The sequence below is a fragment of the Taeniopygia guttata genome, chromosome 32, assembly GCF_048771995.1.
Source record: "Taeniopygia guttata chromosome 32, bTaeGut7.mat, whole genome shotgun sequence".
Lineage (NCBI taxonomy): Eukaryota > Metazoa > Chordata > Aves > Passeriformes > Estrildidae > Taeniopygia > Taeniopygia guttata.
The window spans coordinates 2,187,301-2,215,260 of NC_133057.1; the positions used below are offsets into that span (position 1 = coordinate 2,187,301).

A 27,960-nucleotide genomic window follows, 5' to 3' on the forward strand; every position below is an offset into this window, starting at 1 on the left:
CCCACTCCATCCCTCCTCCTTGGAGGCCCCGAGTCCCCCTCGCTCTCCTGTCTCCATCCTCGCCGTGCTCCCTGCAGGAACAGGGGCAGGTGAAACTGGCCCGAGCAGGACTGTGGGGGGCAGAAGGGATTTTCCCCCTCAGGCCGGGGGCAGCCACGGGGCTTGGGGACATCTGTGACCCCCTAAGCCCCACAAGGGCCAATCCAGACTAAACCTTTGCTCTCCTTCTGTAGACAGGCATTGTAGGAGGTGCAGCTGGATGCATTGTGGTAAGTCCTGGAACTGGGGCACCGGTGTGGGGACTGGGGGCCAGTCGGGTGCCCCCATGCCTTGCTGGGACTGGGGACACCCCAGTGACCAGTGACATCTCCCCATCTCTCTACAGAAACCAGACCCTCCACCACCGATGTCTGAGGTGGGTACCTGGAGTTCTGCTGGCCCAGAGACTCTCCTGTCGTGGTCATGACACTGCAGGGCGTCCCAGTGCACCCCACTTTGCCCCAGTACACCCCAGCATGCCCCAGTATCCCCCAACATGCCCCAGTATCCTCCGGTGTGTCTCTAACCCTGCCTTCCTCCCCGGCCCCCCGTGGCTGAGCAGGTGGAGCTTCTGCAGGAGTGATGCCCGGCTGCCCCTCTGGATGCCCTGGTGAGAAATCCTGGAGGCTCCCCAGCCCCACAGAAAGATCCTCGGGGGCCAGGGTGAATCCCTGAGCCCTCTGGGGTGGGCAGAGCTTGGGGATGGCAGAGGCACATGGAGGGGGCAGTCCCTGATCCACGTCCCAGAGCTGTCCCCAAGGCTTTCCTTGCACTGGGGGGCTCTGGGGACACCCAGTGTCCCCGTGGGAGCAGGGAGGGCTCTGGGAGCTTTTGGGATATTCCAGGCTGAGGGGCTCTGGGATCTCAGGAGCCAAGTCCTGTCCCAGGTATACCCGGGGCTCCAGAGCCCTTCTCCTGCCACAGGTGCCTGCAGAGGGAGGGATGGGGACAAGGGCCCTCTCATGTCCCTGTGGACACAGTGGGTGATAATTTGGGCTCTGCCTTTCAGGCCTGGATCTGGTGGTGACACTCACGTCCTGTCCCTCTCCAGCGGCATGAGGAGATGATCATCCCTGGAGAACCCCCCTAATTCCTTGGGAGCCCTGGGAATTTCCCTGGAATAATCAATAAACCCCTTCAGCAAGGCAACTATGTGTATTCTTGTGTGCTTTCTCACGTCCATGTGTGTGTTTTAACATCCATGTGTGTGTTCCCATGTCCCTGTGTGTGTTCAGTGTCCCTGTGTGTTTTCCCATGTCCCTGTGTGTTCTGGGTCCCCTCTCTCAGCCCTGGGTGTCTCCAATTTCTCCCCCACCATGAACAGAGTGACTCTGGGGGCTGCCATCAACCTCATCCCCCACAACATCATCGTCTTCATCACCAACACCTCCATCATCATCATCCAATACCATCAACCTCCATCATCGTCACCACAACACCAACAGCACCATCATCACTGTCATCTTCTTCATCATCACCTTCATCTTCATCATCCACACCAGTGACACTATCAGTATGACACTACTCACACCATCATCATCACAATCATCATCACCACAAACCTCATCTTCATCACTCATGCTGTCACCCACTCTATGATGAAATCCAACACCAATATCTTCCTCATCCAACACTGTCACCATGACACCAGTAGCACCACCATCATCTCTGTCATCTTCATCACCCACACCATCATCTTCATCATCAATACCATCATCACTGCAGTCAACTCCAACACAACCAACACCATTGCCATGACACTGACAACACCATCACTGTCACCATCATCATTACTGCCACCCACACCGTGGTCTGCATCATCACCTCAACAGTGAACTCCACCACCTCCTCTATCATCACCCAACACCATCAACACTGTCACCATCTTCACCAACAGCATCACCATTTCATCACTTAACACTATCATCACCACCCCCATCTTCAACACTCAAACCCCTCATCATCATCATCACATGACCACCACAACCACCATCACCACCATGCCCTCCATGATGTCCCAGTGTCCTTTCAATGTGTCTCCCCATGTCCTCCCCCACAGCGACCCACACCCCTCCCCCACCCTCCATCCCCTGTGCATGTCCAGCTGTGTGCCCCACCCCCATGGTGACCCCCAGATGGCCCTGAGGTACCCCCCCATTAAAGAACAAATCTCTGGCCTGAATGTCTCTTGCTACCATGTCCCCCTGTGTCCTTGTTGTCATCCCCCTGTCTCCCCCAGGGTGACCCCTTAATGTCCCAAATGTCCCTCCCAACCGGTTGGAGGAACAGATGCTGCCCTGGGTAAACATCTGGTTGATGGGCTCCATCCATCCTCTGCTCCTACCATGTCCCTCCCCATGATGACTTCCCAATCTCTTCCCCCATGGACATCCCCCAGTTGTTGCATTCTGAGACATGGAAGGGGATGCTGAGGCAGGGATGCCTTGGGAAGAAACACCTTCAAGTGAGGGTGACACCAGATGTTTTCCTACAGTTCCTTGTGCCTTTATGTCAATGGGCCCAGTTCCATCATCCCTTTTTTCCTCTCCACTTCTAGAATGTTCCCTGCTGCTGCTTTCCCAGTTCCTTACCGCTCCTCCCCTGGATCCCAGTTGGGTGTTACCCTTTAACCTCACCTCTGTTCCCTCAACCAGGTCAGAAGGTTGAAGTTTATATTTTATTAAAACTATATTATATTACATTAATATACTATTTAAAGAGATACTATACTATTCTACATACTTCTTACTTACTTATCTAATTTCTAACAAACTTGTGACACTCTGCTGAGTCTGAGACACAGTTGGACCTGATTGGTCATTGAACTTAAATAACTTTCACTAGAATCTAATTAAGCAGTCGCTTCAGGTAAACAATCTCCATACTAAATTCTACATGGGGAAAACAAAGGAGCAGAGATAAAGATTGTTTTCTTTTCTTCTCTCTGTGCTTTTCCAGAGAGACGGAATTATGTCTGTGTCCAGAAAATATGAATGTCACAGGCGGTGGCTTCAGCAGCTCCTGCCCCACTGCCACACCAGTGTCCAGATGTCCCCCACAGCCTGTCACGGTGACAGAACCAATCTCTGGGTTGGTGTCCACCTGGGTGAACATCTAACAGCCCGCCTGGCTGATGGGCAGGACTCCTGGATTGTGGGGTGCTAGGTGAGGAACCCCAGGGTGGGGGTAGATGGGTGGGGGGACCCTTGGATTGGCAGGTTCTGGGTGGTAGGCGTGACAACCCCAATTTTGGGGGTGTGGGATAGGGGGAACATGAGATTTGGAAGAATGGGCTGTTTTGGTGAAGGGGGCTCAAGTTTGGAGGGAGTGATGATTTCGGGTACCCTGAAGTTTGAAGGTGGTGGAGAAGCACAAGTATTTGAAGGGGGTACCAATTTTGGGACACACTCCAGGATTGGGGTATTCTCGGCATGGACTGATGTGGGAGGACCCCTGGACTGGGAGGGATGCATAGGGGAAGTCCCAGTTTGGGGGTTAAGCCTTAAATTGGGGAGAATTGTAGGTGGGGGAGGCCCAACTTTGGGGTCAGGGGATACCCTTGAATTGGGGGAATCTAGAGAGCAGACCCCAGTTTGTGGGGATCAATGCTGGGGGTTGACAGAGGACGCTCATTTTATGTCAATCACAGGGGGCAGCCCCCCATTTTACCCCATCTCATATTGAGTCTGAGGGATGGGGTGTTGTTCTGGGGTTCCCCCTGACCCCCCTCTTCCCCAGATGATTTTGGGGGTGTGCCGGGCTGGGGGCTTCACCCGCTGGCTGGAGGTTGAGTGCAGAGGAGGCGCTGGCAGCTGCAGGGGCTGGGGCTGATATCGTCCTGCTGGACAACCTGGCCCCACAGGTGAGCCCCAAAATCGGAGCAGGACCAACAGTGGTGAGACTGGACCCCAAAAATGGGGGGTTGAATTGAAAAAATGGAAGCTAGACCAGGAAAATGGGGGAGGAAACCCCTGGAAAGTGAGGGGTAACCACACAGATCCAGGCTATGCAGAGTGCTGCTGGTGAGACCCCAAAATTAAGGGTGTGACAACAATGGGAGACTCTAAGGTGTAATGCTGAACCAGTAAACTGGAGAGAATCTGCTGTAAAATGTGGAGCAGCCTTAAAGATAAGGGGGAGAACCCAATCTTTGGGGGTCAAAGTGTTGGAAAACCCTTGTTTTGGGGTTTTTTTTTGGTGGGGGGACTGCAGTTTTGGGTGGGTGGGGCATGCGTGGATTGGAGGGATTGTGCAGGGAACTGCAATTTTGGGCATTTACAGAGGGTTTGCACCCTGGATTAGAGGGTGATAGAGGGAGAGAACTTTAATTTTGTTGGCCAGTGGGTTGGAGAGCTGAAATTTGGAGTTGTTCTGGATGCTCAGATCATAATTCTGGGGATCAGTGTGTGGTGGGGAGCCCCCATTGCCAAATTTCAGGAGGTTTCTGGTTTAGGGGACTCCCAATTTTGTGGTGATAACTGTTGATTTGGAGGGTTTAGGTGAGAACTCCCCATTGCTGGTGGTCAATGGGTGGAGTAACCCCTGAAATGGTGGTTTGGGGTAGGGGGGTGTGTGCAATTGTGCAATTGGACAGATTAGGGCTGTGACACCCCCCCCCCCCCAATTTCAGGGAAGTGTCCAGTGTACACCCAACTTTTGGAGAATGGGAAGTTGTGAAAGGTGGAAGGTATCCCCCCAGGAGCTGCATGCAGCAGCAGCAAACGGGGGGATTGTTCTGGGGACCCTCCCCCAGTTTTTGGGGCCTCACATTGGTCCATGGGGTGTCTGACCCACTGTGCCCCTGCCCTGGAATTTGCACTGCGGGTGCTGGAACTCCAATCCATCCAGAAGCCCTCAACCCATCACAAAACCCACCCTGACATCCCAAAAGATGTCCTGGGGATCCCCAAAATCCACCCCTGGAACCCTCAAACCCCAGCCCCGGTGAGGGGAAACCCAGCCCCAGGTCCTCCCAGTGAGCAGGGGGTGCCAATGCCCAGGAGACCCCCACCCCCACCGACCCACCCCATCCAGGGGACCCCAAATCTACATCCTGGGGTCTCCAGGGCTCTCCCACCACATGCCCCATTTAGGAGGGACCCTCCCCAAAGCCCCCTCCTCCCCCTGTAAGCAGGACCCCCACCGTGGGTCCTTCCATCCAACCCCTAAGATGCCAAAACACAGCTCAAAGACCCCAAAGCTTGACCTGGGCTCCCTCCAACACCCTCCCCCACTTAAGGGAGATCCCAAAACCCACCCTGGGGTCCCCCCATGCCCCTTTTGTCTCTGTACCCCCAAATAAGCTCCTCCCCTACACATCCTCCAGTTTTATTGATGTGTGACCCCCAAAATCCACCATCAAGCGCAAAACCAGCCACTTTATAGCCAATAAAACAGAGGGCTGTGATCACCAACCCACTGACTCCCTACTCCAAACCAGTGCCAGTCCTGCTGGTCAGACTGGGATTGATGTTTTGCAGACAGCCTCAGCTCCTCCCTGAGCAGCTGGAATGAAAAATAAGAAATCCCTGTTTGGAGCAGAAACTGGCAGACAGTGAATGAGCTCTCAGGCACAAGAAGAGTTCAAGGGTCCCAACCCACAGTATGAGAATCCCAAACTCCAGTTTGAGAGGCCCAAACCCCATGTGAGGGGGGCTGGGATCTGAGTTTGAGGATCTCAAACCCTGGGATGTCATGAGAATGCCCAGGACAGGGCAGGGGACAGTGGGGTCTCCCAGCCCATCCCTGGGAAAGGCAGAGCTGAAATTCCAGTGCCACCTGCTGAAAGCCAAGGAGGAGCAGCTGGCAAGGGACAGGGAGGTGCTGCAGGGGGCCTGGAAGAAGCTGGGGCTGGAGGAGGAGATCCCAAGTCTGACCAAGAGCCGTGAAGCACCCGCACTACAATTCCCAGCTGTGCCAGGCTTGAAGTAGAGCTGGGTTCCACATCCCTTCCAAATCCTAATGCCACCCCAGGGGGGACAAAGGGAGCCCAAAGGAGCAGTGCTGGCCCTGAGCACCCTCCCCAGTCGCTCTTCCACAGCGCTGATCCCATGGAGCAGGATCCATAAAAGAGCAGCTCCACCTGCTTCCTTCACCCCCTTGCACCTGATGTGCTGGTGCCAGAGCCCAATTCCCGATGGAATGTCCAAGCTGTTTCCTCCCTGGAAGGGTTCTGCTGGTCTCTTGTACCATCACCCCTTTCCCAAGATCCCTCCCAGCTTTCTGGGCCCACCCACACAAGCTCCTGTTCCCCATTTCTTGCTCAGGTCACCTTCCCCAAGTAGGCTCTGCTTTCCTTGCACCCCTGGGGTGCCCAGCACAAGCCAGGGCACCCCACACCCCAAGGCACTCCAAGGTGTGGGTGGAGTGCACATGAAGCACAAACACCCAAAATGAAGTGGGGCTGACTGCAAGAGAAAACTTCCCAGGGGCACAGGGTGGATCCAAGAGCTCCCAGAATCAGTGGGATTTAAGCCATCCCACTGCTTGTACAAGAGCAAGGCCCTGGGGACTCAGCTGGCAGCTCCCCAGGAGTGGCTGACACCCCGTGCTGTGCATTCCCAGCACCCCAGGAGTGGGTGACACTCTATGCTGTGCATTCCCAGCTCCTCAGGAGTGGGTGACACTCTGTGCTGTGCATTCCCAGCTCCTCAGGAGTGGGTGACACCCCGTGCTGTGCATTCCCAGCTCCCCAGGAGTGGGTGATACCCTGTGGTGTGCATTCCCAGCTCCTCAGGAGTGGGTGACACTCTGTGCTGTGCATTCCCAGCTCCTCAGGAGTGGGTGACACCCCGTGCTGTGCATTCCCAGCTCCCCAGGAGTGGGTGACACCCCGTGCTGTGCACTCCCAGCTCCTCAGGAGCGGGTGACACCCTGTGCTGTGCATTCCCAGCTCCTCAGGAAGCTGCAGACATCGTTTATAGGGAAGCCTCTTCTGTTAGGTCACAGGGTGCAGGAGGGATGTCCTGTCTTTCCAGAAGCTTGAGAGGAGACTGGGAGCAGCTGGATCAAACCCCAGGGCCAGACAGGATCAGGCGTCTGGATCACAGCTCTGGGCTGGCCAGAATGTCCCGGGTTTAACTGGAGACCTGCAAGAAGCACAAAACATTCCAGGTTTAGGGCCACGCTGACCACAGGTGCCACTTCCCTCCTACACACTCCCACCTGCAGCTGCACACACAGAACCTGCACAGCTCTGCCAGCACACGGGGGCTCAGGGACACCTGAGACAACATTCCCACATGCACCTGGACACAAACTAACAAACCATGGAACTCGGGACATGTGAGAGCCACACATGGGCACAAAACCCACGGCTCAGCCCAGAACTGCACCTGCCCCACCTGGCAATGGGGCAGATCCCAAACAGGACCCCTCTCCTCAACCTGGCTCCAAGTCTGGCAGGAGGACTCCATCCCACAACTGGCTAAAGCTCCACTGCCACAGGGATCGGAGTGTGCCGGGCCTCAGAGTAATTCTAGAGCTAAAGCGGTGAGAGACATCAGCCCCGCTCAGATAATACATGCCAGCGCTCATCCCGGGCCCGACAACTGCCTCCTCCTCCTCCTTTCACCCCCATCCCCCTCTGTTCCTGTCTCTGAGAGACTGAAACATCCTCAGCAATAGCCCAAACCTTTCTACAAAGGATTTTTTGCCCATTATGCCGAAACTGTATAAAGAGGCTGCAGCCACTGAGGCCCACCCCTCCCTGAGGATGCCTCCTGAGGGGAACTTCAGTCTGTGACTCAAGCCGCCTAAGTGAACCTGAGTTAGTTAAAGCTGAAACTTTTGTTTAAATATCTCCTGTCTAGAGACAAGTAAACAAGGCTGAGAGATAAGCAAGTCTCCCCCAGAAAGCCAAACCCAGCTGCTTTCCTGACCATCAGCTCTGGGTGGGTTTCGCATCTCGGAGGCCATGGCTGCAGACTCAATGCCCTGAGGTTTGCACACACTCCCCCCAGACAAAGGGTTCCAGAAGAGATTTTCAGTGTGTGGCAAAACTTTGGGTCAGAGGAAGTGAACACCAATCCTCCCTTACAGAAAACCGCTCTGTTGTAAAATTCAGACCCCACAAAGGCCCCACATACACGGGACATTCACTTCAAGGGCCGCTGAGGAGAGGCTAGAAATCATCCAAAACTCCCAAAAGCTCCTCAAGCCCATTTTCATTTACTGGGGCCTTTACCACAGCACTGCATGTGAGCAAAGTGATGGAACACATCCTTAGCTTGCTGCCTGACACTGCATCAAATTTGAAACCCACCCTGCCCGACTCACAGGGGATGTTCCTGAGCATTCCCACCTTGGCATCACGAACAATAATCCATGGGAGCACACACCCAGCAACACCCTCCCAGGGGCTGCAGATCTCACAGTGCATCCAAAGCTCTGGTAGCCCCGGGACCTCGCCAGAAGCAGTCTCACCCCAAACTTTACCTGACACACCCCACGGAGACTTGCAGCCATGGGGACACTCAAAAATGCTGGATCATACATCTGGGCTGGCCAGAACGGCCCAGGTGAAACCAGACACCTGCAAGAAGCACAAAACATTCCAGGTTAAGGGCCATGCTGACCACAGGTGCCAATTTCCTCCTGCAGCTGCACCAGCCCAGCTGCACACACAGAACCTGCACAGCTCTGCCAGCACATGGGGGCTCAGGGACACCTAAGACAACATTCCCACATGCACCTGGACACAAACAGCCAAACCATGGAATTCAGAACATGTGAGAGCCACACATGGGCACAAAACCCACACCTCAGCCCAGGACTGCACCTGCCCCACCTGGCAATGGGGCAGATCCCAAACAGGACCCCTCTCCTCAGCCTGGCTCCAAGTCTGGCATGAGGACTCCATCCCACAACTGGCTAAAGCTCCACTGCCACAGGGATCGGAGTGTGCCGGGCCTCAGAGTAATTCTAGAGCTAAAGCGGTGAGAGACATCAGCCCCGCTCAGATAATACATGCCAGCGCTCATCCCGGGCCCGACAACTGCCTCCTCCTCCTCCTTTCACCCCCATCCCCCTCTGTTCCCATCTCTGAGAGACCAAATCATTGCGGTCAACAGCTCAAAGTTTGTTACAAAGGATTTTTTGCCCATTATGACTAAACTGTGTAGAGAGGCTCCGGACACATAAGCCCACTCCTCTCTGAGGATGCCTTCTGAGGAAAAACTCAGAGTGTGACGCAAGCCACTTAAGAGAACCTGAGATAGATAAAAGTGACACTGTTGTTTAATTATCTCCAGTCTAGAGACAAGTAAATAAGGATGAGGGAGAAAAAAGTATCCCCCAGAAATCCAAACCCACCAACTGTCCTGAACATCAGCTCTGGGTGGATTTGGCATGGTGGAGGCCATGGCCCACAGACACAATGCCCTGAGGTTTGCACACACTCCCCCAGCCAAAGGGTTGCAGGAGAGGTTTTCGGTGTGTGGCAAAACTTCTGGCCAAAGGCATTGAACACCAATCCTCCCTTACAGAAAACGGCTCAATTTTAAAACCCCCATTGCAGGAAGGCCACACACACAGGACATTCACTGGCAGCTTAAGAGGGCCTAGAAATCATCAAGGACCCTCAAAATTCCTCAGACACATTTTCATTTCTGAGGCCTTTACCAAAGCACCGCATGTGAAGCAATGTGACGGAACATTTCCTGAGTCTGCTGCCAGACACTCTGTCAAACTTGCCACCCAACACGCCACCCTCCCTGGGCATTCCCACCTGGCTCTCCTGAATCATAATCCATGGGAACACACTCACAGCAACACCTTCCCATGGGCTGCAGATCTCACTGTGCATCCAAAGCCGCAGGATCCCCGGGACCTCACCAGCACCTGAGTCACCCCAAACCTCACCTGACACACACCACCAGGACCTGCAGCCATGGAGACGCTCAAAAATGCTGGATCATACATCTGGGATGGCCAGAACGGCCCAGGCGAAACCAGACACCTGCAAGAAGAACAAAACATTCCAGGTTTAGGGCCATGCTGACCACAGGTGACACTCCCCTCCTGCAGCTGCAGCAGCCCAGCTGCACACACAGAACCTGCACAGCTCTGCCAGCACACGGGGGCTCAGGGACACCACAGGACAAGATTCCCACATGCACCTGGACACAAACTGCCAAACCATGGAATTCGGGACATGTGAGAGCCACACATGGGCACAAAACCCACGGCTCAGTCCAGAACTGCACCTGCCCCACGTGGCAATGGGGCAGATCCCAACCGGGACCCCTCTCCTCCACCTGGCTCCAAGTCTGGCATGAGGACTCCATCCCACAACTGGCTAAAGCTCCACTGCCGCAGGGATCGGAGTGTGCCGGGCCTCAGAGTAATTCTAGAGCTAAAGCGGTGAGAGACATCAGCCCCGCTCAGATAATACATGCCAGCGCTCATCCCGGGCCCGACAACTGCCTCCTCCTCCTCCTGCTCCTGCTGCTCCCGCCCGTCCGGCCCGGCGCTCCCAGCCCGGAGCCGCCGTTCCCAGCGCGGGACGCTCCCTGCGGCTGCAGCCGGGCCCCGCCAGCGCAGCCCCGGGCCCGGCGCTGCCGCAGCGCCGCCGCCCGCAGGGAAAACCCCCCCGGCCGGAGCCGCCCCGCCTCGGGCCCCGCCGCCGCCATCGGCCCCGGCCTCCTCCCGCCGCCGCCTCGCCCGGCCCGCCCGCTCCGCCCTGGGCCGCGCCGCTCCGCCAGCGCCGCGCTCGGCCCCGCGCCCGCGGCTCCGCGCCTCGCCCCGGCCCTTCCACAGCCCCGCCAGCCCCACCTGCCCCGGGCCCGGCCCGCACCACGCGGCCGCTGCCGCCTCCGCTCCGCTGCCGCCGACATCCGCCCGCGCCGGGGCGGGACCAGCGGCCCCGCAGCCGCCCTCAGCCGCCTCCAGCTCCCTCATCCCCGCCCCGTCCCATCCCCCGGCTCTTCCCCTGCCCCGGTGGAGTTCGGGCACCTCCCACAGCCCCGCAGGAACACGGGGCGGGGGCCGTGCCCGATGGCTCCTTGCCCCGGCACTCCGTGAGATGTTGAATTTTTATCTTTTGCTCTTTCCTGCAGCTCTTCAGGCTCCTGAAAGGATCCCCTGTGAACACGAAGGTTTTTCCACGTGCTTCCCTCACTTGGCCATGGTCTCCCTGTTCCTCAGCACTGCTGTGACCAAACCATTGGGAAAAGCTTTCTAACACTCTAATTCATGTATTAAAAGCAGACGTAGCTTTTTTTTTTTTTTCGCTTTTTTTTTTTTTTCTTTTTTTTTTTTGGCGTTGAGATCACACAGCCCCACCTATCTCCAGTTGCTACCTATGTCATAGGTGAGATGATCTTGCCCCACAGATCTGGGTCCAAGCGCCCTCAGCCACCTCCATTTCCCTCATCCTCGTCACTGCCACTGCCATTGCCTTCCATCCACCTCCAAGGGCATTCATCCCCATCCCATACTCTTCTTTCCCCCTTTATCGCCTTCCATGCCCACACCATCCCCATTCATCCACCCCATTCTGCTCTCTACCGCCTCTATCTCCATCCCCCTCCATTTCCAGGGTGATGTTCTCCTCCCCAGGAGACTCCATCCACACTGCCTCTATCCCCATCCCAACCGCTTTTGTCCTACTAATGTCTTCATCAAAAACTCGATGTGGAAAGATGGGTGTGGGGTTCTTCACTACTGTCACAGAAATGGGTGTTAATGTCTTCTAAATGGGTATTAATGTTTGTTACAGAGCCCAGGCAGCCTGACCCAGAGTGAGCTCCTGAAATGCAGGATACTAGGAGAAATGGAAGTGTATTGCAAATGGTCTGAGCTTCTGATGGATCTGCAGAACCCAGACAGCCTGCACTTCTGAACATCAGGGTGAAATGGTGACACATGTTCAAGGGGGCATGTGTGGTATGTGGTTTGGGAAAGCTGTACCTTCCTGGTACCTCAGTCAGTGGGGAAAGGAAGAGGACAACACACATTGGGAGTTTAGAATAAAAAGAGACTGCACTCTCCAAAACCAAGAGACAGAGACCCCCCCACGGGTTTCTGCCCCAGTGGCCTCTCTCCCTTGGTTCAATTAAAGTTGCAGGACTCCTCTGTCTCCTTTGGCTTTTTGTAGCATGGCTTCTTTGCACAGTCCCCATCCACTTCCATCCCCATTCCATCCTCCCCTGTCCATTCCCAGCCCACCCCATTCCCCCCATAAGCTCATCCTGTGCTGGGACCAACACATGGTGGTAGATCCCACCAGAACCTGTGGGGAGTGTGGGTCAGCTGCTCCTGCCCCGTCAACACCAACAGCATTTATTGGGACCTGGCAGTGACTCCAGAACAGCCTTTTCCAGGGAAATCCTCTGCACCACACGAGTCTCATTCCTGCCCTTTATCAGGCTGTCAGGGCAAGGCCCAGCTCAGCCCACACTGCCATGCCCAAGCCCAGCTCATTTCCTGCACACTTTTCCACAGGATGAGTAAATTCACGTTCCCATTGCCCCATCCTTCTCCCTTCCTCCCAGGATATATTTAACCCCTCTCACACACCATCATTACCACTCACCCGTCACGAGGAATTCTGCTTCAAGGCACGAGAAACATGGATTCACTTTAGTTTTTCTTTAGATTTGGCTGTTGAAAGGCTCCAAACTTACAGTGTTTCCTATGGATCTTGGGAACTGGGGCCCTGGAGCCTAAGTGCCAGAGCCAGCTCAGCCCTTCCACAGGAGGAAAAGTCAGGTTTATTAAGTTCCCTGAGGTTGATCCAGTTGCCATCACCTAAGCCCCAGGAATAAACAAAGGGAGTGGATTGGTGCCATTAAAAACACAGAAACATCCGAAATCTGACTCCTGAGATGTGCTGGATTTTTGCTTTCACTGGCAAAAATAAATGTTAAAAAATGAGAATTTTGTTCACTCTTTGCTCATCCAGGTTTGCTGGGGAAGGGTTTTGTCTCCTTTGCTGCTGAAAGCCAAAGGGAGATTTGGAAAGAGCGATGTGATCCCTGTGGGGTTTTGGGTCAGTCAGTGGGATGGGCTCAGGGGATGGATGGGGTCCCAGAACCTGTGCTGGATCAGGCACAAGAACAGGAGTTTGATGGAAAAGGGGTTTCCCCATGTTTTTCTAATGGAGCAATGCAGCACAATCACTTTCCCTGGAATACCAGGCCTGGAGCTGCTGCATCCCTCATGCCTTGTGTCTGCCCAGGTGCTCACGGGCAATGATCACTCGCTGGATCTGTGCCGTGCCCTCGTAGATCTGCAGGGAAAAGCAGAGACAGGTGAGCCAGCAGCTGGGAAAGGTGCTTGAGCAGAGTCTGCACACCTGTGACCCCTCCCTGTGCCAAACCAGGGGGCAGGAAGAGGGAGAACTTGGAAAAATGAGTGTGCCAATGACCTGTAAGAGGCAATAACCCATACAGGTGTGTGTTCAGTGCAAGAGGGATCCAGGGATTTCCCAGTTATCCAAACACCTCTGTGTGCCCAGCACAGAAATTCAGAGATCCCCCAGGCAGAGCCCAGGGCAGCTCCAGGATAGCAGAATTTGGGGATTTCAGTGTTTTATCTCCCAATCCTGCCTGAAGTTGCTTTGGAAAATCACTCCCATACCTGCAAATCCACTTTCTCCGCAGTCACAAAATCAGGATAATATTCCCTAAACTGCATAAAGTTTCTCCAAGTAAAGCCCAAGTTCTTGCAGGGATTGAGGGTAAGAGGAAAAACACCCCAAAATTTCCCACTAAATGAGAGTAATTATAACAATTTAAAAATCTCAGCATGCCTGGCCATGCATTGACGATGGAACTGTGTGATGGAGGATCTTGGTGGAAAAAAACTTAAAACGGGAAAAGAGCCCAATTCTGACAAAGTCTTACAGCTTGTTCAGTTCCTCTCTGAGGACTGAAATCAGGACTGAGAACTTTTTAATTCCAAACATCTGCTTTCTGTCCTTGGAGAGGGAAAAATTCCTGACTGGTGAGAACAGTTGGAATTTTAAAGTCAGCTGTAAAAGGAATGTCAACCACCTGAAATCTCAGCAGCTGTGGTCACTTGCTGACAGGTCAGGGCCCGTATGTGTTCCCTGAGACCTGTTTGGATTAGTTCCAGACAGTCATGGTTAATGTTGGAAAGAGGGAAAAGGTGAAGGTTGCTGGGTTTCCTAAGGAAATTCATTCATTCCTGCTGAACAACAAACTTGAACCAGCAGAGTAATTCTGGCATGGGATAATTTCTTGGCAATAACACTGCAGAAAAAGCACTGGGGATTAGGGGTGTCTGTGGGCTGAAAATGAGGAAATATGACCATGTTTTGTTCTTTTGGAAAAGAAACCAATAAATAAATATCTGAAGAAGTGAATCACCATGGACTGTGCCCCATGGCTGTTTCTGCAGCACACAGAGGGTAATTAACACTAATTAATTAGTCCATGGGCCTCAATGCTGGTGACATCTCAACCAAAGCACCTGCCTAGTGAGTGGTAAGTTCAGAACTGATTTAATGATTTAATGTGTTGCAGCATTTTTGAGAGAAAGAGGACATGAGTTATGAGATTTGAGCTACTCCAGTCTAGGCCTCAGATTTGGGCCTGGTGAGGCCTTCAAGCCTCTGACGCAGTTAGAAATTCAGAGCTTGTGGCGCAGATAGAAATAGTCTTAAGGTGTGACGGGGACCACTGGGTTGTCTGGGTATGAATTAGTATAGGTTTCATAGTGTAAGGTGTAGGCCGTTTTAAGGAAAAGGTAAACAATATTAGTTTGCCAATCAGAGTGTGTTTTTGTAAACTATGTAGAAGCTTATATAAACTACCATCTTATCTTGAATAAAGGGAGAACGCTTGATTAACCACATTGGTTTGGACCTGCGTTTGTCTTGTCCAGCTTTCCGTTTTTCTGAGATTCCCTGGCTTTTTTAATGTCTTTCAGTCTCCAAAATTTTTTAGCCTGTGTCCATCCTGATTACAATTAATCAGCAATTAATTACTTTGTATTGAGTGCTCTGTCCCACTCACCTGATAGATTTTGGCATCCCTCATGAGCTTCTCCACAGGATATTCTGTGTTGAAGCCATTGCCCCCAAAGATCTGCACAGCATCAGTGGCCACCTGGTTGGCGACGTCCCCGGCGAAGGCCTTGGCGATGGAGGCGTAGAAGGTGTTGCGGCGGCCGGCATCCACCTCCCAGGCGGCTCGCTGGTACCCCAGCCGGGCCAGCTCCACCTTCATGGCCATCTCTGCCAGCAGGAATGCCACGGCCTGGTGCTGGGAGAGTGGAGACCCACAGGTGAGCCTCGGAGGGCTGCAGGGGAAGGAGCCTTCTGCTTAGGATCGTGGAATTCTTGGGGCTGGACAAGATCGTTATGATCATCAAGGCCAAGCCTCGCCCAGGCACCATCATGGTCATTATTAAACTGTGTCCCCAAGTGCCACAAGGACAGGGACTGGACCAGAGCCAGGCCTTTCTGGGAATAAATCTTCCCTAATATATAATTTTATCTTTATTTCTTAATTTGCAAATTCAGTGACCTTGGGAAGTTGTGTTCAAGGAGTTCTATGGAATTGGGATCTGTGTTGGATCAGATGCTCCCATGTCTAACTCTAAATGTGTGGAAGAGGTTTTACAGCAACTTCTGTGGGCCAGAGAGAAGTTTGATAAGAGGATTCATGTTTATCCCTGAAAGAATTCTCTACCAAGGTCGTTGACATAGAAACCAAGAAAGAAAGAAGGACAAACAAGAGAAACCTGGAACTGTCTATTCCATTGAACACTTTGTCTTTCCTGGCTCATGAGTAAAGTGTAAACTTATGAGTTTTGTAAGAATATATAAAAAGCTATAATAAAAACAGGTTTGAAGCCCTCTGAAAATGGAGTGTCTGCTTTGTATCGTGACTGTCTCACCTAGGACATAAACGCACCTCCACGATGGGTTTCCCGAAGGTTTTCCTCTCCAGCGCGTACCTGGTGGCCTCGTCGAGCGCTCGCCTCGCCAGCCCCACAGCCCCCGCTGCCACCTGGGTGGGCACAGCGCAGGGTGAGCAGCAGAAATTCCTGTCTGCTTTGTGAACAGCCCACTGCTGGTACTCACTGGGGGCCTGGTCTTGTCGAAGGCGCCCATGGCGATCTTGAAGCCGGCGCCCTCCGCGATCAGCACGTTCTCCTTGGGGACGCGCACGTCCTCAAAGACGATCCCGCGCGTGTCCGAGCAGCGCTGGCCCATGTTCAGCTCCTGGAAGAGGGAGGTGCCACGGAATCAGATTGTTCTCAGGTACAACCAATTCCATCCTTTAGTTCGCTTAAAGAATAAATAAAGCTTTTTTACAGTAAAAAAAACACTTCTGTTTTAGCTAAAACGCACCAGAGAAACAGGAAATACCAGTTTGGCCTCCCCAGCCCAGTTAGCCCCTGACCTGTCACAACTGAGCAGGTCACTGCCTCCATGTGGGAGATCAGTTCTGAGACTGGAATCCCTCCTTTGGCCCCTTCTGGTTCAATTTATCCTCTGGAGGATTCAATTCTACATATAATTCAATTCTATCCTCTCACATGGGAGAGAAAACAGTAAAGAACCCACTTGCAACAGCTGCGAGACCCAGGTGTGCTGCCAAAAGACAAATTCATAAATAAATCAGGTTTTCAGGCTCCAAATATAAGCAAAGAGAGAGAAAACCAGGGCCTCCATGGTGCCTTACTTGGGCAGGAGCAGCTGAAATTGCAGAAAACCAGGTGGTTTTGGGGAAAGTTCTGCCAACTTCACTCCCCCTGGACATCCTTGGCAATTCCATGTTCTCAAAGGCTCTTTTGCAGCTGGGCAAAATTGTTTGCTTTAGGCCCTTCTGAGTAATTCTTTATCTGAATTCATACAATTATAATTCTATTGTCATTATATCTGATTATATACATCACATATAATTACATATTATATACTTATATGTAATATAATATGCATATATAATTTCATAAATATGTATATATGTAAATATAATGAGTAAATGTGTTTTATGAACTGTTTCTGGGCACTGTGAGAATTCCGATGTACCTGTCTATGAGCCCTGACAAAGTTCATTATCCTCTCATGGCAATTTATCATGTTGTTGGTTCAGGAAGGAGCAAGAATTCCTGATGGTTACCTTCCTGCCAATCTGGATGCCAGGGCTGTTGGCCTCCACGATGAAGCCCGTGAAGGCTTTGCTGGCTGGAGCCCGGGGGTCAGGATCAGTGCGGGCGAGCAGGAAGTACCTGGGAGGACAGAGATGGGAGTTCAGCTCATCCCCAACATCAGACACTTCGTGGCAAAAATGCTGAGTGGTCTTGTCCATATTTGTATTGTACAAGAAATCGAGTGGTAAAGTAACAACCCTTTTTAACTGGCCCTTCAAAAGAAAAAAAAGAAAACAAATGAGGGGGAAGGAGTGTGAAAAATGTCAGTGCTTTCCTGCAAAATCAAGGTTTAATGAAATTTCCTCCGGTAAACCTGCAAAGCTTCTCCACCTCTTCCATATATTGTCTCAATATACCACTCTTCCTCCCAAGTAGCCCAAAATAAGCCAATTCCCAGCATATCTCTAAGGATTATTTTAGTGGAAATGTAGCATTGTGTGTAAGGCCTTTTTCTCTCAATTGAAAACATTTCCATTTTAGTCTTCCCAGTATCATTTGTAAATTAGGTTTTTGTATCAGCAATTGCTGTAAATCCCATTTAGAGGGGTCAGGAATGTGCTGGGAGAGTTTCTGTGATGGTTCTGCCTTGGGCAAGAAGCTAAACAGGGAGAAATCCCAACTTTCATAGATAAATGTATAAAGTTTTTCCTCTTGAACTGAGAAGTGTTTGTGTGTTGGGGTGAGGCAAGTGTAAGCCTGAGGAAAGGGTCTGTGCTGCCCTCCCCGGACTCTGCAGCACAGCCTGGACTCTGGGACTCCTTGGAAATGTATTGCCTTAAGACAATTAAATCCCAGATTTTTTCTGTTTTCCCTGTGAGTGGGAAGCGTTCCCAGCTGAGTCAGAAGCAGCTGATCCCTGTCTGGGAGCCAGGTCAGGGCTCTGTAACCCGAGCATTTTGGAGTTGGCTCTGAGCCTGTTCCAAAGGGAAAGAGGAGGGAGCTGTGTCTGGTTTCAGCCCAAATGAGCGGCATTCTGACCGGAGCTGTGGCACCATCGAGCTCTGGTGTCTTCAGCCCCTTCCTCCTTGGGCACCCACAGCACTGGGGCTGCTGCTGCCTCTTCCCGATGAACTGGTGGCACACTGAGCACCCTGGTTTGTGGCACACCCTTACAGAAACCCCAGTACAGACCAGTATGCCCCCAAAAGGAACGCACCAGTTGGCCTTCCCGCCGTTGGTGATCCACATCTTCTGCCCGTTGATGACGTACTCATCCCCTTTCCGCTCCGCCCGTGTTCTGATCCCGGCCACATCCGAGCCAGCACCCGGCTCTGTCACACAGTAAGCCTGGAAGAACAACCCCCAGATGCCAAGGGATATACATTCTGGGCCTGAGAAACCACAAAATCGTTGTGGAATGTGAGCCATGACCGGCCCCGGTCACACAAACATCAGAGGCTCATCTGTCATTAATTAATTACTGAAGTCATGGGATTCCCTGATCAAACACACATCAGGGGTTCTTCTGTCATTAATTAATTAATCAGTAGGATTCTCTGGTCACACTCACACACATCAGGGGCTCCTCTGTCATCCTGCCCAAGTATTTTTTCTTCTGCTGCTCATTCCCAGCGATGATCACGGGCATTTGCTGGAAGAGAATGTTCAGAGCATTAACCTATCACCTCAAGGGTCCAGAGCCCACTTTGGAGGACCCAGAGGCCAGTCTGGAGAACCCAGAGCCCAATTTGAGGGCCCCAGCCCCAGTTCCAGGTGGGTGCAGGACTCACCCCCAGGGAATTGGCCTCGATGGCTGTCTGCACCCCAGTGCATCCGTATGCCAGCTCCTCTGTGATCAGACATGCCTCGAAGGTGCCCAGCCCCAGCCCACCTGTGGGGGGCCAGGAGGGGACTCAGGGGGGGTCTCAAGTGCAGAATATTCATGTTTTGCAAGTATTTATTATCCCAAACATCTCCCATGGACACCGAGTTCCATCAGGTGATCTCCCCTGGGAATGCCTTGCGAAATAGCGTGCTGCCAGATTGATATTTTTGTTATTTGTTTCTTTTCATTGAAATCAGGTGGTTTAAAAATCCAATTTCACCATTCTCAGGGGGATTAATTTTGTGCTCAAGGTGGGACAAGTGGCACAAAATGGCCAGAAGGTGCCACCAGGATGTGTCACTGCTTTACATCTGAGCATTCCCTGGGAAGTTCGTGGGAGGTGGAAAAGGGCTACATGGGCCCTGATGTCTCTCAAAACTATAAATTATATCCCTCAAACCCCTTTTTCAAGAGGCAGGGATTAGTACAGCAGACACCATTTTATCTGAGAAATTTTAATCACTTCTTCCCTTTTCCATCTCTTTTCCCGTTTTGAATTTCATTTGAGCACTCATTTCAATGACCTTCTCCCACAACTCTTCACGTCAACCTCAACTTTTCTGCACCCACCATCAGGCTCATCAATACCTCCTTTTCCAGGCTATACATGGATATCTAGCCAAACTGTGCTGATGATTTCCCACTATGAAACCTGATGGTTTTTCAAATTCATTCCTGAATTTCAAGTGTTTTCCACCCACCCAGCCCCTCCCTCTCACTGCTGGGGGTTGGATAAGGGGACCTTTAAAGGCCACTCTTGATTCAAACCTTCCCATGATTCTCAGGCTCTGCTGCAGAAAATCAGTTTTTGATACCAGATACACCAAATCAGTCAAAAAGACCCAACAGGACCTGCTCTGGACACTTCCCAAGTCCACTTTCAGGCATGTGAAATGTAACATTTTTATCTGTGGTTACATGCTGGCTGCACCTCGGCTAAACCGGTAACTGATTCTCAGGAGTGAGCCCTAAAATCCCTCCATCCAGAGGAAGGATCAAAGTAAACCCTTGAATTCCTGACATGGGGATCATAACAATTGGGAGAAAATCTGGCCAAAAGTTACATCAGAATCTAATTCCTTGCCTGATCCCATCCAGCCTCGTCACAGCTATGTGTGCCAACCTGCCCACAGATTGCTTTGGGATTGCTCCAAAGTAACAGGTAATTTTATATCTAATCCACAATTTCACACCACAATCTCCTCCAAGGTCTTTTGTTTGGTTTATTTTAGAGATTAAAAGGGATCACACTCACCACAGCTCTCTGGGATGTGTGAATTCATCAGCCCAAGCTCCCAGGCCCGTTTAATGAGTGGCACTGGATACTGAAGCAGAAAATCACAGGTGATGATCACAGGTAAAATTTCAAATTTAAGAGAAGAATTTGTTTTTTCCTCTTGTGGGGTGGATTTACCTCCCCAGTCCTGTCATACTCTGCAGCAACAGGAATAATTTCCTCCAGTGCAAATTTCCGGGCAGTAGCTTGGAATTCTTTCTGCTCATCTGTCAGTTCTGTGGAAAAAATAAGGTAACATAGTCATAAAGAAAACTCAACTTCCTCCTTCCCTCTGAACCCCCCTGAACTCTGAGCAATGCCCACAACAGCATTAGTTATAAAATTATTCAAAAATTACTGGAAATGGAGCAGAAAGTGCCAGGTAATAAAATGCTTTTACCAAAAACATCTGTCAAGCATCTGCTGCTGCCCCAGAAAATTTGTTGTAATAGCTCAGGTGTGGAGAAATTTCTGTCACATCCCTAGACCCACTATGTTCCCCTGGTGCTGCTCTCGGTTATTCTAATGGTTTAAAAGCCAACAGGGGATATTTGCTCAGTTCTGAGACCATTTGTGAAGTAAAAAAACTTAAGACAGTTATAAAAAAGAAGAAAGTCTCTGAAATATCACCCCCTGCCCTGGCTGTCCTGAGCTGGAGACAAAAAGGGCTTTTTGTTTTCAAATAGTTTTTATAAAAAGAATAGAAATCTATTCCAAATAAACACTTGTCTTGGAAATACCTCCTGAGCTGCAGTATTGTTGCTTGGATTTTTTGGTCGGTTGCTTTGTTGGGGTTTGTGGTGGGGATTTTTGGTCTGTTTATTTTGGTTCTTTGTTTGCTTTTCCCCCCCTGCACTGCCATCTGTCCCTCCCTGTTCTCTCCCTTCCAGCCCTGCCACACTCACCAAAGCTGAAGCCGTTCCCAGGCTTGTTCAGCTGCACATTTTGGGCAGGTTTGCTGGAGCACGACCTCCAGCCGGGCCAAACCAGGGTCCTGAGCAGCTGCAGCAGGAAAGGACCATGAGCATGAGGGAATATCCCAGACCAGAATGAGGAGCCTGTCCTAAAAGGGCCAGTGTAGCCTCACAGCACAGCAAAGGACACAGGCTGTGACAGGTGGCACACAGGGAAAAAAGGTATTGTCAGAGAACACTGAAAATAGCTGTAAAGCCAAAAAGTGAACTGTGGGGAGAGCTGGGATCCAGCATGGAAAGCGGAACTACCAGTGTGTGTGCACAGCTTGGGGGTGTCCACAAGATTAAGTTTTATCTGTGGGGTTTTCACAAGACACACGTGTTGCAAAACTGTCCTTTCTTACCCGTGTTTTCCCTTTGTGCTTCAGTTTTCTTACCAAACTGCTGCCACAGATGTGTAAGGAAAGCAAAACAACACCACACCAGGAAACAGCCCTCCCAAGTGTTTTAGACATTGTTTGAAGTATAACTGATAAAAAGATGAGGTAGAAAATAAAGACAGGGTATTGCAATCATGGGGGTTTATTTGTTTCTGCTTTGGTTTGGGTTTGGTTTTGCTGGGTTTTTTCTTAAGCATGATCCAGTCCTACACGGCATCTCCACCAAAAAGTTTACACAAAACTAGGAAGAGCCCAGAATTCTCAACAAAGCTGAAGGTGACATACCCCACAAAGGAGTTGCCAAACACCCCTGCACAGCTGAAGGTGAGGGTTGGGAAACAGAGAGTGGCAAGAGAACCAAGTCCTCTCACAGGGATGAAGCACTGGAGCAGTTGGGGTGCCCCACGCTGGGAATATTCCAAGTCAGGTGGGATAGAACTGGTCCAGCTGCTCCAAGTTATCAGTGGGGTGGGACTGGTGGTCTCTGAGGTTCCTTCCCACCTAAACCAGTCTGGGATTCTGTATGAGGGTTTGGGCAAGCACCTGCTCACTCCATCAGCCTCATTGTCCACTCCACGCTCAGACCCAGCTCCTCATGCCCTCCACCTGCTCTGCCCCCACTGACCCTCAATCCCGGTGCCAGGAATATCATCCATTTAGATCCCGTGCCCTCGGGGACAGTTGCCCCCGCCGCTCCCGCTGTCACTTGAGGCAGGTGGCCACGTCCCAGCGTTTTGGGGCACTGGAAGGACACGATGGACAAGGCAGAGCCGGAGCCCTTCACCTTTCCCCTACTTCAGGAATGACGGGGAGAACTGGAAGCGCCGACGCGGTTCCCGATAAAAAAAAAATTCCAAATTTCCAACGGGACGGGCAGCGACCCCCGGGGAAGCAGCGGGCGGCGATCCCGGGGGAGGAACGGAGCGGCGCAGGAGGGGAAGCAGCGGGCGGCGATCCCGGGGGAGGAACGGAGCGGTGCAGGAGGGGAAGCAGCGGGCGGCGATCCCGGGGGAGGAACGGAGCGGCGCAGGAGGGGAAGCAGCGGGCAGCGATCCCGGGGGAAGAACGGAGCGGTGCAGGAGGGGCAGCGCGCACCGACCCCGATTCGGGACCCCCGGGATTGGGGCTGGCAGCACCGCCCCAGCCTCAACAGGGCCCCGGCCCCGTCCTTGCTACCCTGATTCCCCCCGTGTCCCCCGTGCCCCGCTCACCCGGCCGGCGCTGAGCGCGAACATCGCGGCGGCGCTTCCAGCGGGGCGGAGCGCGGCGGCCGCACCGCCCCGGACCGGCGGGCGGTGTCCGCCCCCCAACAAGGTAATGCCCCCCGAACAAGGTAATGCCCCCCGAACAAGGTAGTGCCCCCCGAACAAGGTAATGCCCCCCGAACAAGGTAGTGCCCCCCGAACAAGGTAATGCCCCCCGAACAGGGTAGTGCCCCCCGAACAGAGCGGCCCGAGGTCTCCTCCGCACCCCTTACCCTCCTCTGCCCCGTTCTGGCGGGATGACAGATGTTATGTGTAGTAGATATAATTTGCGCCATTTCTAATATGATATATATGATATTGAATATTTGTTAGAGTATACATGTTTGTATTAGGATTCCCCCCCCTCACAGGCGCAGGTGAGACCGGGTGTAGATTGGAAACTGATTTACAAGTAAGAAGGTATGGCTCGCCAGGAAATGAGCCATGTCTGGGGAGATACAGAAACCCCAGGTGCTGATTGTTCGCGTGAACGACCCGAGATGGATATCATGGAAATCCTGAGGCAGATACATGTGAATACAGCGTTCCCGTAAATTTCATCAAAGGATTCAACAAACTCCAGACAGTGATTTGTCCTCCCTCATCACCAAAAAAGAAAATCTTATTAACATATGGACTCTGAATAGAAGAAAAGACTGATTGCTGAAATCTTGGCCTCAAGCGGAATTTTCCCTATAAAAACCGCTTGTGCCAGGATGGAGGTGTGTGGGCACAGAAGAAAACCTCTGCTGAGGCTGACTCCTTGTTGCACACCCAGGGCCGACCCCGGGCTCGGCTCTGTTCTTTCCTTGTAGCTGGCTAGATAAAATTTGATTGTAAAATAAATATTTTATTTTTCATATTAATTTGGCTGGACAAATTTTCATTTATAACAACAGAGAATCGGCGGCTTTGATTTCCCTGGGAATAACCTTTTGCCGTGTGAAATTACCTCGCCGTGGGTTCGGGTTTCTCACGGAGGGTTTGAGTCTGCCTTGGGCAGACACTTCTCGTGTTAAACCAGCAGGTTAAAAAAACTGATCGTGGTCTCTCACCTGGCTTTTCACTCCGGTATGGGTGGAACGGCGCGGCCAGAGATGGGACCAGAGCTGCGGCAGGGATTGGCACACCGGGAGTGGCTGAGGGAGCTGGAAAGGGTCTCAGCCTGGAGAAAAGGAGACTCGGGGGGGACCTTCTGGCTCTGCTCCGCTCCTGACAGGAGGGGACAGCCGGGAAGTGGTCGGGCTCTGCTCCCAGAGAACAAGAGGAAATGTCCTCAAGCTGTGTCAGGGCAATTTTAGGTTGGACATCAGGAAGAATTCCTTCATAGAAAGGGTTGTCAGGCCTTAGAGGTGCTGGAGTCCCCCAACCCCTTGAATCCCCAGGGTTCAAGGAATGACCGGGCATGGGATTCAGTGTTCTGGCTGAGTGAAGAAGTAGTGTTTGAGCAAAGGTTGGACTCACTGATCTTGGAGTCTTTGTCAACCTTAGGGATTTGAAGACTTTATGACTTTTTCTCCCTGTAGCTAAATAAAAGTTAATTTGTAACTTTATGTTTTTTCAATATTTAATTAAGATTTTCATGTGTTCTTCCTGTTTTAAAACCAGTCTCAAGCCCACAGGATGTATGGGTTTGGGGATATTAAACATTCCCTGTCCAGCACTGCAGGTTCTGCTCCACAGCTCACATTCCTGACTGCAGCTGTGAGTTCAACTCCTGAGCAGCCCAGCTTCTGTCCATTGATTATTTATCCCTTACTTGTACAGTTCCTGCACACCTCAATAGTTCTCAGGTGATTTATCACCACAACAGCCCCAGGATGCAGAGACATTTCTCCATCACATTTAAGAGAAAGGTTCAGGTGGGTTTTCCAATAAGAAGCATGGATTTCACTGGAGTTCACTAACCAGGATCACACACCCCAGAATCACAGAGGCAGGTAGGGAACTTCTGTATCCCTGTGGAAAGGTAACAGCATAGGCAATATCTGCTCACCTGGTCACAAACAGCTGCAGCTGCTTCAGGTGCCTGAACACCTGGAGGGACAACCCCACCCAGCGTGCTGCAGGGAGTGGTTTCGGGAAAACATGGGCAGAACTGAGATGCTGTTTCCAGGTGCTTTCAAGAACAGTATCAATAACCTTTCTGGAATGAATGAGCTCCCGAGATTTGTGACCCAGGTACGAGCTGGTACAGGGGGGTTTCGAGGCAGTCCAGGTGCAGAAAGCATTAATGTGGCTGGAAGGAGGAATGCAGGTCCTGGTGTGGATAAGGGATCACACTGACAGGGTCGATGCTGGTCCCAGGATCAGGGATAGGACACATCCACGGGACGGATGCTGATGCTGGCATAAGGGATTGTGGTCATGGGGTAGATGCTGGTGTGGGATGGAGGTCCTGTGCAGGGGAGCAGCAGTGACTGCCTTGCTGGTGGCAGGTGTGTGTCTGTCCTGTGCCTCTCTATGTGTCTGTGTGGCTCTGAGAAACCTGCTCACCATGGCAGGTTGAACCTGCTGAGGGGAGAGGCTGCAGCCACACTGGGCTGGATTTACTGGATTTACTGGCAGCTCAGGACACCCACTCTGCAGCCCCCTCACCGCAGCTGGGCAGATACTGTGGGGTAGGATCTTCTCCTGCCTGTGACATAGATACAAACCTGTGACATAGATACCAGATGGTGTGAGATAGGTAGTGCTGTGTGATCCCAGCGCCAAAAAAAAAAAAAAAAAAAAAGCTACGTCTGCTTTTAATATAGGAATTAGAGTATTAGAAAGCTTTTCCCAATGGTTTGGTCACAGCAGTGCTGAGGAACAGGGAGACCACGGCCAAGTGAGGGAAGCACGTGGAAAAACCTTCGTGCTCACAGGGGATCCTTTCAGGAGCCTGAAGAGCTGCAGGAAAGAGCAAAAGATAAAAATTCAACATCTCACGGAGTGCCGGGGCAAGGATCCATCGGGCACGGCCCCCGCGCCGTGTTCCTGCGGGGCTGTCGGAGGTGCCCGAACTCCACCGGGGCAGGGGAAGAGCCGGGGGATGGGACGGGGCGGGGATGAGGGAGCTGGAGGCGGCTGAGGGCGGGTCCGGGGCCGCTGGTGCCGCCCCGGCGCGGGCGGATGTCGGCGGCAGCGGAGCGGAGGCGGCAGCGGCCGCGTGGTGCGGGCCGGGCCCGGGGCAGGTGGGGCTGGCGGGGCTGTGGAAGGGCCGGGGCGAGGCGCGGAGCCGCGGGCGCGGGGCCGAGCGCGGCGCTGGCGGAGCGGCGCGGCCCAGGGCGGAGCGGGCGGGCCGGGCGAGGCGGCGGCGGGAGGAGGCCGGGGCCGATGGCGGCGGCGGGGCCCGAGGCGGGGCGGCTCCGGCCGGGGGGGTTTTCCCTGCGGGCGGCGGCGCTGCGGCAGCGCCGGGCCCGGGGCTGCGCTGGCGGGGCCCGGCTGCAGCCGCAGGGAGCGTCCCGCGCTGGGAACGGCGGCTCCGGGCTGGGAGCGCCGCGCCGGACGGGCGGGAGCGGGAGGAGGAGGAGGAGGAGGAGGAGGAGGAGGCAGTTGTCGGGCCCGGGATGAGCGCTGGCATGTATTATCTGAGCGGGGCTGATGTCTCTCACCGCTTTAGCTCTAGAATTACTCTGAGGCCCGGCACACTCCGATCCCTGTGGCAGTGGAGCTTTAGCCAGTTGTGGGATGGAGTCCTCCTGCCAGACTTGGAGCCAGGCTGAGGAGAGGGGTCCTGTTTGGGATCTGCCGCATTGCCAGGTGGGGCAGGTGCAGTTCTGGACTGAGCCGTGGGTTTTGTGCCCATGTGTGGCTCTCACATGTCCCGAATTCCATTGTTTGGTAGTTTGTGTCCAGGTGCATGTGGGAATGTTGTCTCAGGTGTCCCTCAGCCCCCGTGTGCTGGCAGAGCTGTGCAGGTTCTGTGTGTGCAGTTGTAGGTGGGAGTGTGCAGGAGGGAATTGGCACCTGTGGTCAGTGTGGCCCTAAACCTGGAATGTTTTGTGCTTCTTGCAGGTGATTGGTTTAGCCTGGGACGTTCTGGCCATCCCAGATGTATGATCCAGCATTTTCGAGAGTCTCCATGGCTGCAGGTCCTAGTGGTGTGTGTCAGGTGAGGTTTGGGGTGACTCAGGTGCTGGTGAGGACCCGGGATCCCGGGGCTTTGGATGTGCAGTAAGATCTGCAGCCCCTGGGAAGGTGTTGCTGTGAGTGTGCTTCCATGGATTATGATTCAGGAGAGCCAAGTGGGAATGCCCAGGAACCTGCCCAGGGAGGGAGGCGTGTTGGGTGGCAAGTTTGACAGAGTGTCTGGCAGCAGACTCAGGAAATGTTCTGTCACATTGCTTCACATGCAGTGCTTTGGTAAATGCCTCAGAAATGAAAATGTGTCTGAGAAACTTTGAGGGTCCTTGGTGATTTCTAGGCCTTCTTAAGCTGCCAGTGAATGTCCTGTGTGTGTGGCCTTCCTGAGAAGGGGGTTTTAAAACTGAGCCGTTTTGTGTAAGGGAGGATTGGTGCTCAATGCCTTTGGCCAGAAGTTTTGCCACACACCAAAAACCTCTCCTGCAGCCCTTTGGCTGGGGGAGTGTGTGCAAACCTCAGGGCATTGTGTCTGTGGGCCATGGCCTCCTGCATGCCAAATCCACCCAGAGCTGATGTTCAAGACGGTTGGTTTGGATTTCTGAGGGTTACTTTTTTCTCCTTCATCCTTATTTACTTGTCTCCAGGCCTGAGATAATTGAACAACAATGTCATCTTTATGTCAGATTCCGTTAGGCATAGTCTTAATTTCCCCTCAGGAGGAATCCTCAGACATGGGTGGGTTTGAGTGGCTGCAGCCTCTTTACACAGTTTAGTCATAATGGGCAAAAAATCCTTTGTAGCAAACTTTGAGCGATTGCTGAGGGTGTTCCAGTCTATCAGAGATGGGAAGAGAGGGGGATGGGGGTGAAAGGAAGAGGAGGAGGCAGTTGTCGGGCCCGGGATGAGCGCTGGCATGTATTATCTGAGCGGGGCTGATGTCTCTCACCGCTTTAGCTCTAGAATTACTCTGAGGCCCGGCACACTCCGACCCTGTGGCAGTGGAGCTTTAGCCAGTTGTGGGATGGAG

General features: G+C 52.6%; 1 protein-coding gene, 2 long non-coding RNA genes and 5 other non-coding genes across 10 annotated transcripts; 3 read left to right on the top strand and 5 right to left on the bottom strand.

Moving 5' to 3' along the window:
* Positions 1 to 360: 360 nt before the first annotated feature.
* On the top strand, positions 361 to 1,188 carry LOC140681205 (uncharacterized). The gene is made up of 3 exons (XR_012052443.1): positions 361 to 415; positions 602 to 649; positions 1,049 to 1,188. It is a non-coding gene; the product is annotated as an uncharacterized lncRNA (long non-coding RNA).
* Positions 1,189 to 5,351: 4,163 nt separating this feature from the next.
* On the bottom strand, positions 5,352 to 12,566 carry LOC140681168 (uncharacterized). The gene is made up of 4 exons (XR_012052400.1): positions 10,813 to 12,566; positions 9,901 to 9,997; positions 8,476 to 8,572; positions 5,352 to 7,127 (listed from the first exon to the last, which is right to left on the bottom strand). It is a non-coding gene; the product is annotated as an uncharacterized lncRNA (long non-coding RNA).
* LOC121468556 (small nucleolar RNA SNORD45) lies at positions 7,500 to 7,583 on the bottom strand. Its single transcript, XR_005978476.1, has one exon. It is a non-coding gene; the product is annotated as a small nucleolar RNA SNORD45 (small nucleolar RNA).
* On the bottom strand, positions 8,945 to 9,028 carry LOC140681223 (small nucleolar RNA SNORD45). Its single transcript, XR_012052462.1, has one exon. It is a non-coding gene; the product is annotated as a small nucleolar RNA SNORD45 (small nucleolar RNA).
* Positions 10,371 to 10,454, bottom strand: LOC115492788 (small nucleolar RNA SNORD45). Its single transcript, XR_003957887.1, has one exon. It is a non-coding gene; the product is annotated as a small nucleolar RNA SNORD45 (small nucleolar RNA).
* Positions 12,567 to 12,611: 45 nt separating the features above from the next.
* On the bottom strand, positions 12,612 to 22,980 carry LOC100229817 (medium-chain specific acyl-CoA dehydrogenase, mitochondrial). 3 transcript variants are annotated; one of them, XM_072920580.1, is made up of 13 exons: positions 22,833 to 22,980; positions 21,586 to 21,710; positions 21,173 to 21,269; positions 20,406 to 20,503; positions 20,247 to 20,316; positions 18,897 to 18,997; positions 18,677 to 18,757; positions 18,323 to 18,453; positions 17,136 to 17,244; positions 16,094 to 16,234; positions 15,924 to 16,019; positions 15,021 to 15,269; positions 12,612 to 13,270 (listed from the first exon to the last, which is right to left on the bottom strand). In XM_072920580.1, the coding sequence occupies exons 2-13, from the start codon at positions 21,694 to 21,696 to the stop codon at positions 13,199 to 13,201; spliced, it is 1,356 nt and encodes a 451-aa protein (XP_072776681.1). In that variant the 5' UTR covers positions 21,697 to 21,710; positions 22,833 to 22,980; the 3' UTR covers positions 12,612 to 13,198. The 3 variants fall into 3 exon arrangements, with proteins under 3 accessions (XP_072776681.1, XP_030117621.4, XP_072776682.1); XM_030261761.4 differs by lacking the exon at positions 21,586 to 21,710 and having other exon boundaries at positions 22,833 to 22,938; XM_072920581.1 differs by lacking the exons at positions 18,677 to 18,757; positions 18,897 to 18,997; positions 20,247 to 20,316; ... (2 more) ...; positions 21,586 to 21,710; positions 22,833 to 22,980 and adding an exon at positions 18,615 to 18,620.
* Positions 22,981 to 26,408: 3,428 nt separating this feature from the next.
* Positions 26,409 to 26,492, top strand: LOC121468558 (small nucleolar RNA SNORD45). Its single transcript, XR_005978478.1, has one exon. It is a non-coding gene; the product is annotated as a small nucleolar RNA SNORD45 (small nucleolar RNA).
* Positions 26,493 to 27,826: 1,334 nt separating this feature from the next.
* LOC115492794 (small nucleolar RNA SNORD45) lies at positions 27,827 to 27,910 on the top strand. The gene has a single exon (XR_003957893.1). It is a non-coding gene; the product is annotated as a small nucleolar RNA SNORD45 (small nucleolar RNA).
* The last annotated feature ends 50 nt before the right edge of the window (positions 27,911 to 27,960 follow it).

What these genes read in the sequence shown, in the direction of transcription:
- LOC100229817 (XM_072920580.1), bottom strand. Translation starts at nt 21,696, where the DNA reads ATGTCTAAAACACTTGGGAGGGCTGTTTCCTGGTGTGGTGTTGTTTTG. An exon ending in AACGGCGGGAAGGCCAACTG is followed by an intron (nt 17,245 to 18,322) that starts GTGCGTTCCTTT and finishes CTGTCCTCCCAG; the next exon opens with GTACTTCCTGCTCGCCCGCA. An exon ending in GGGATGCCAAAATCTATCAG is followed by an intron (nt 13,271 to 15,020) that starts GTGAGTGGGACA and finishes TTTTCCCTGCAG; the next exon opens with ATCTACGAGGGCACGGCACA.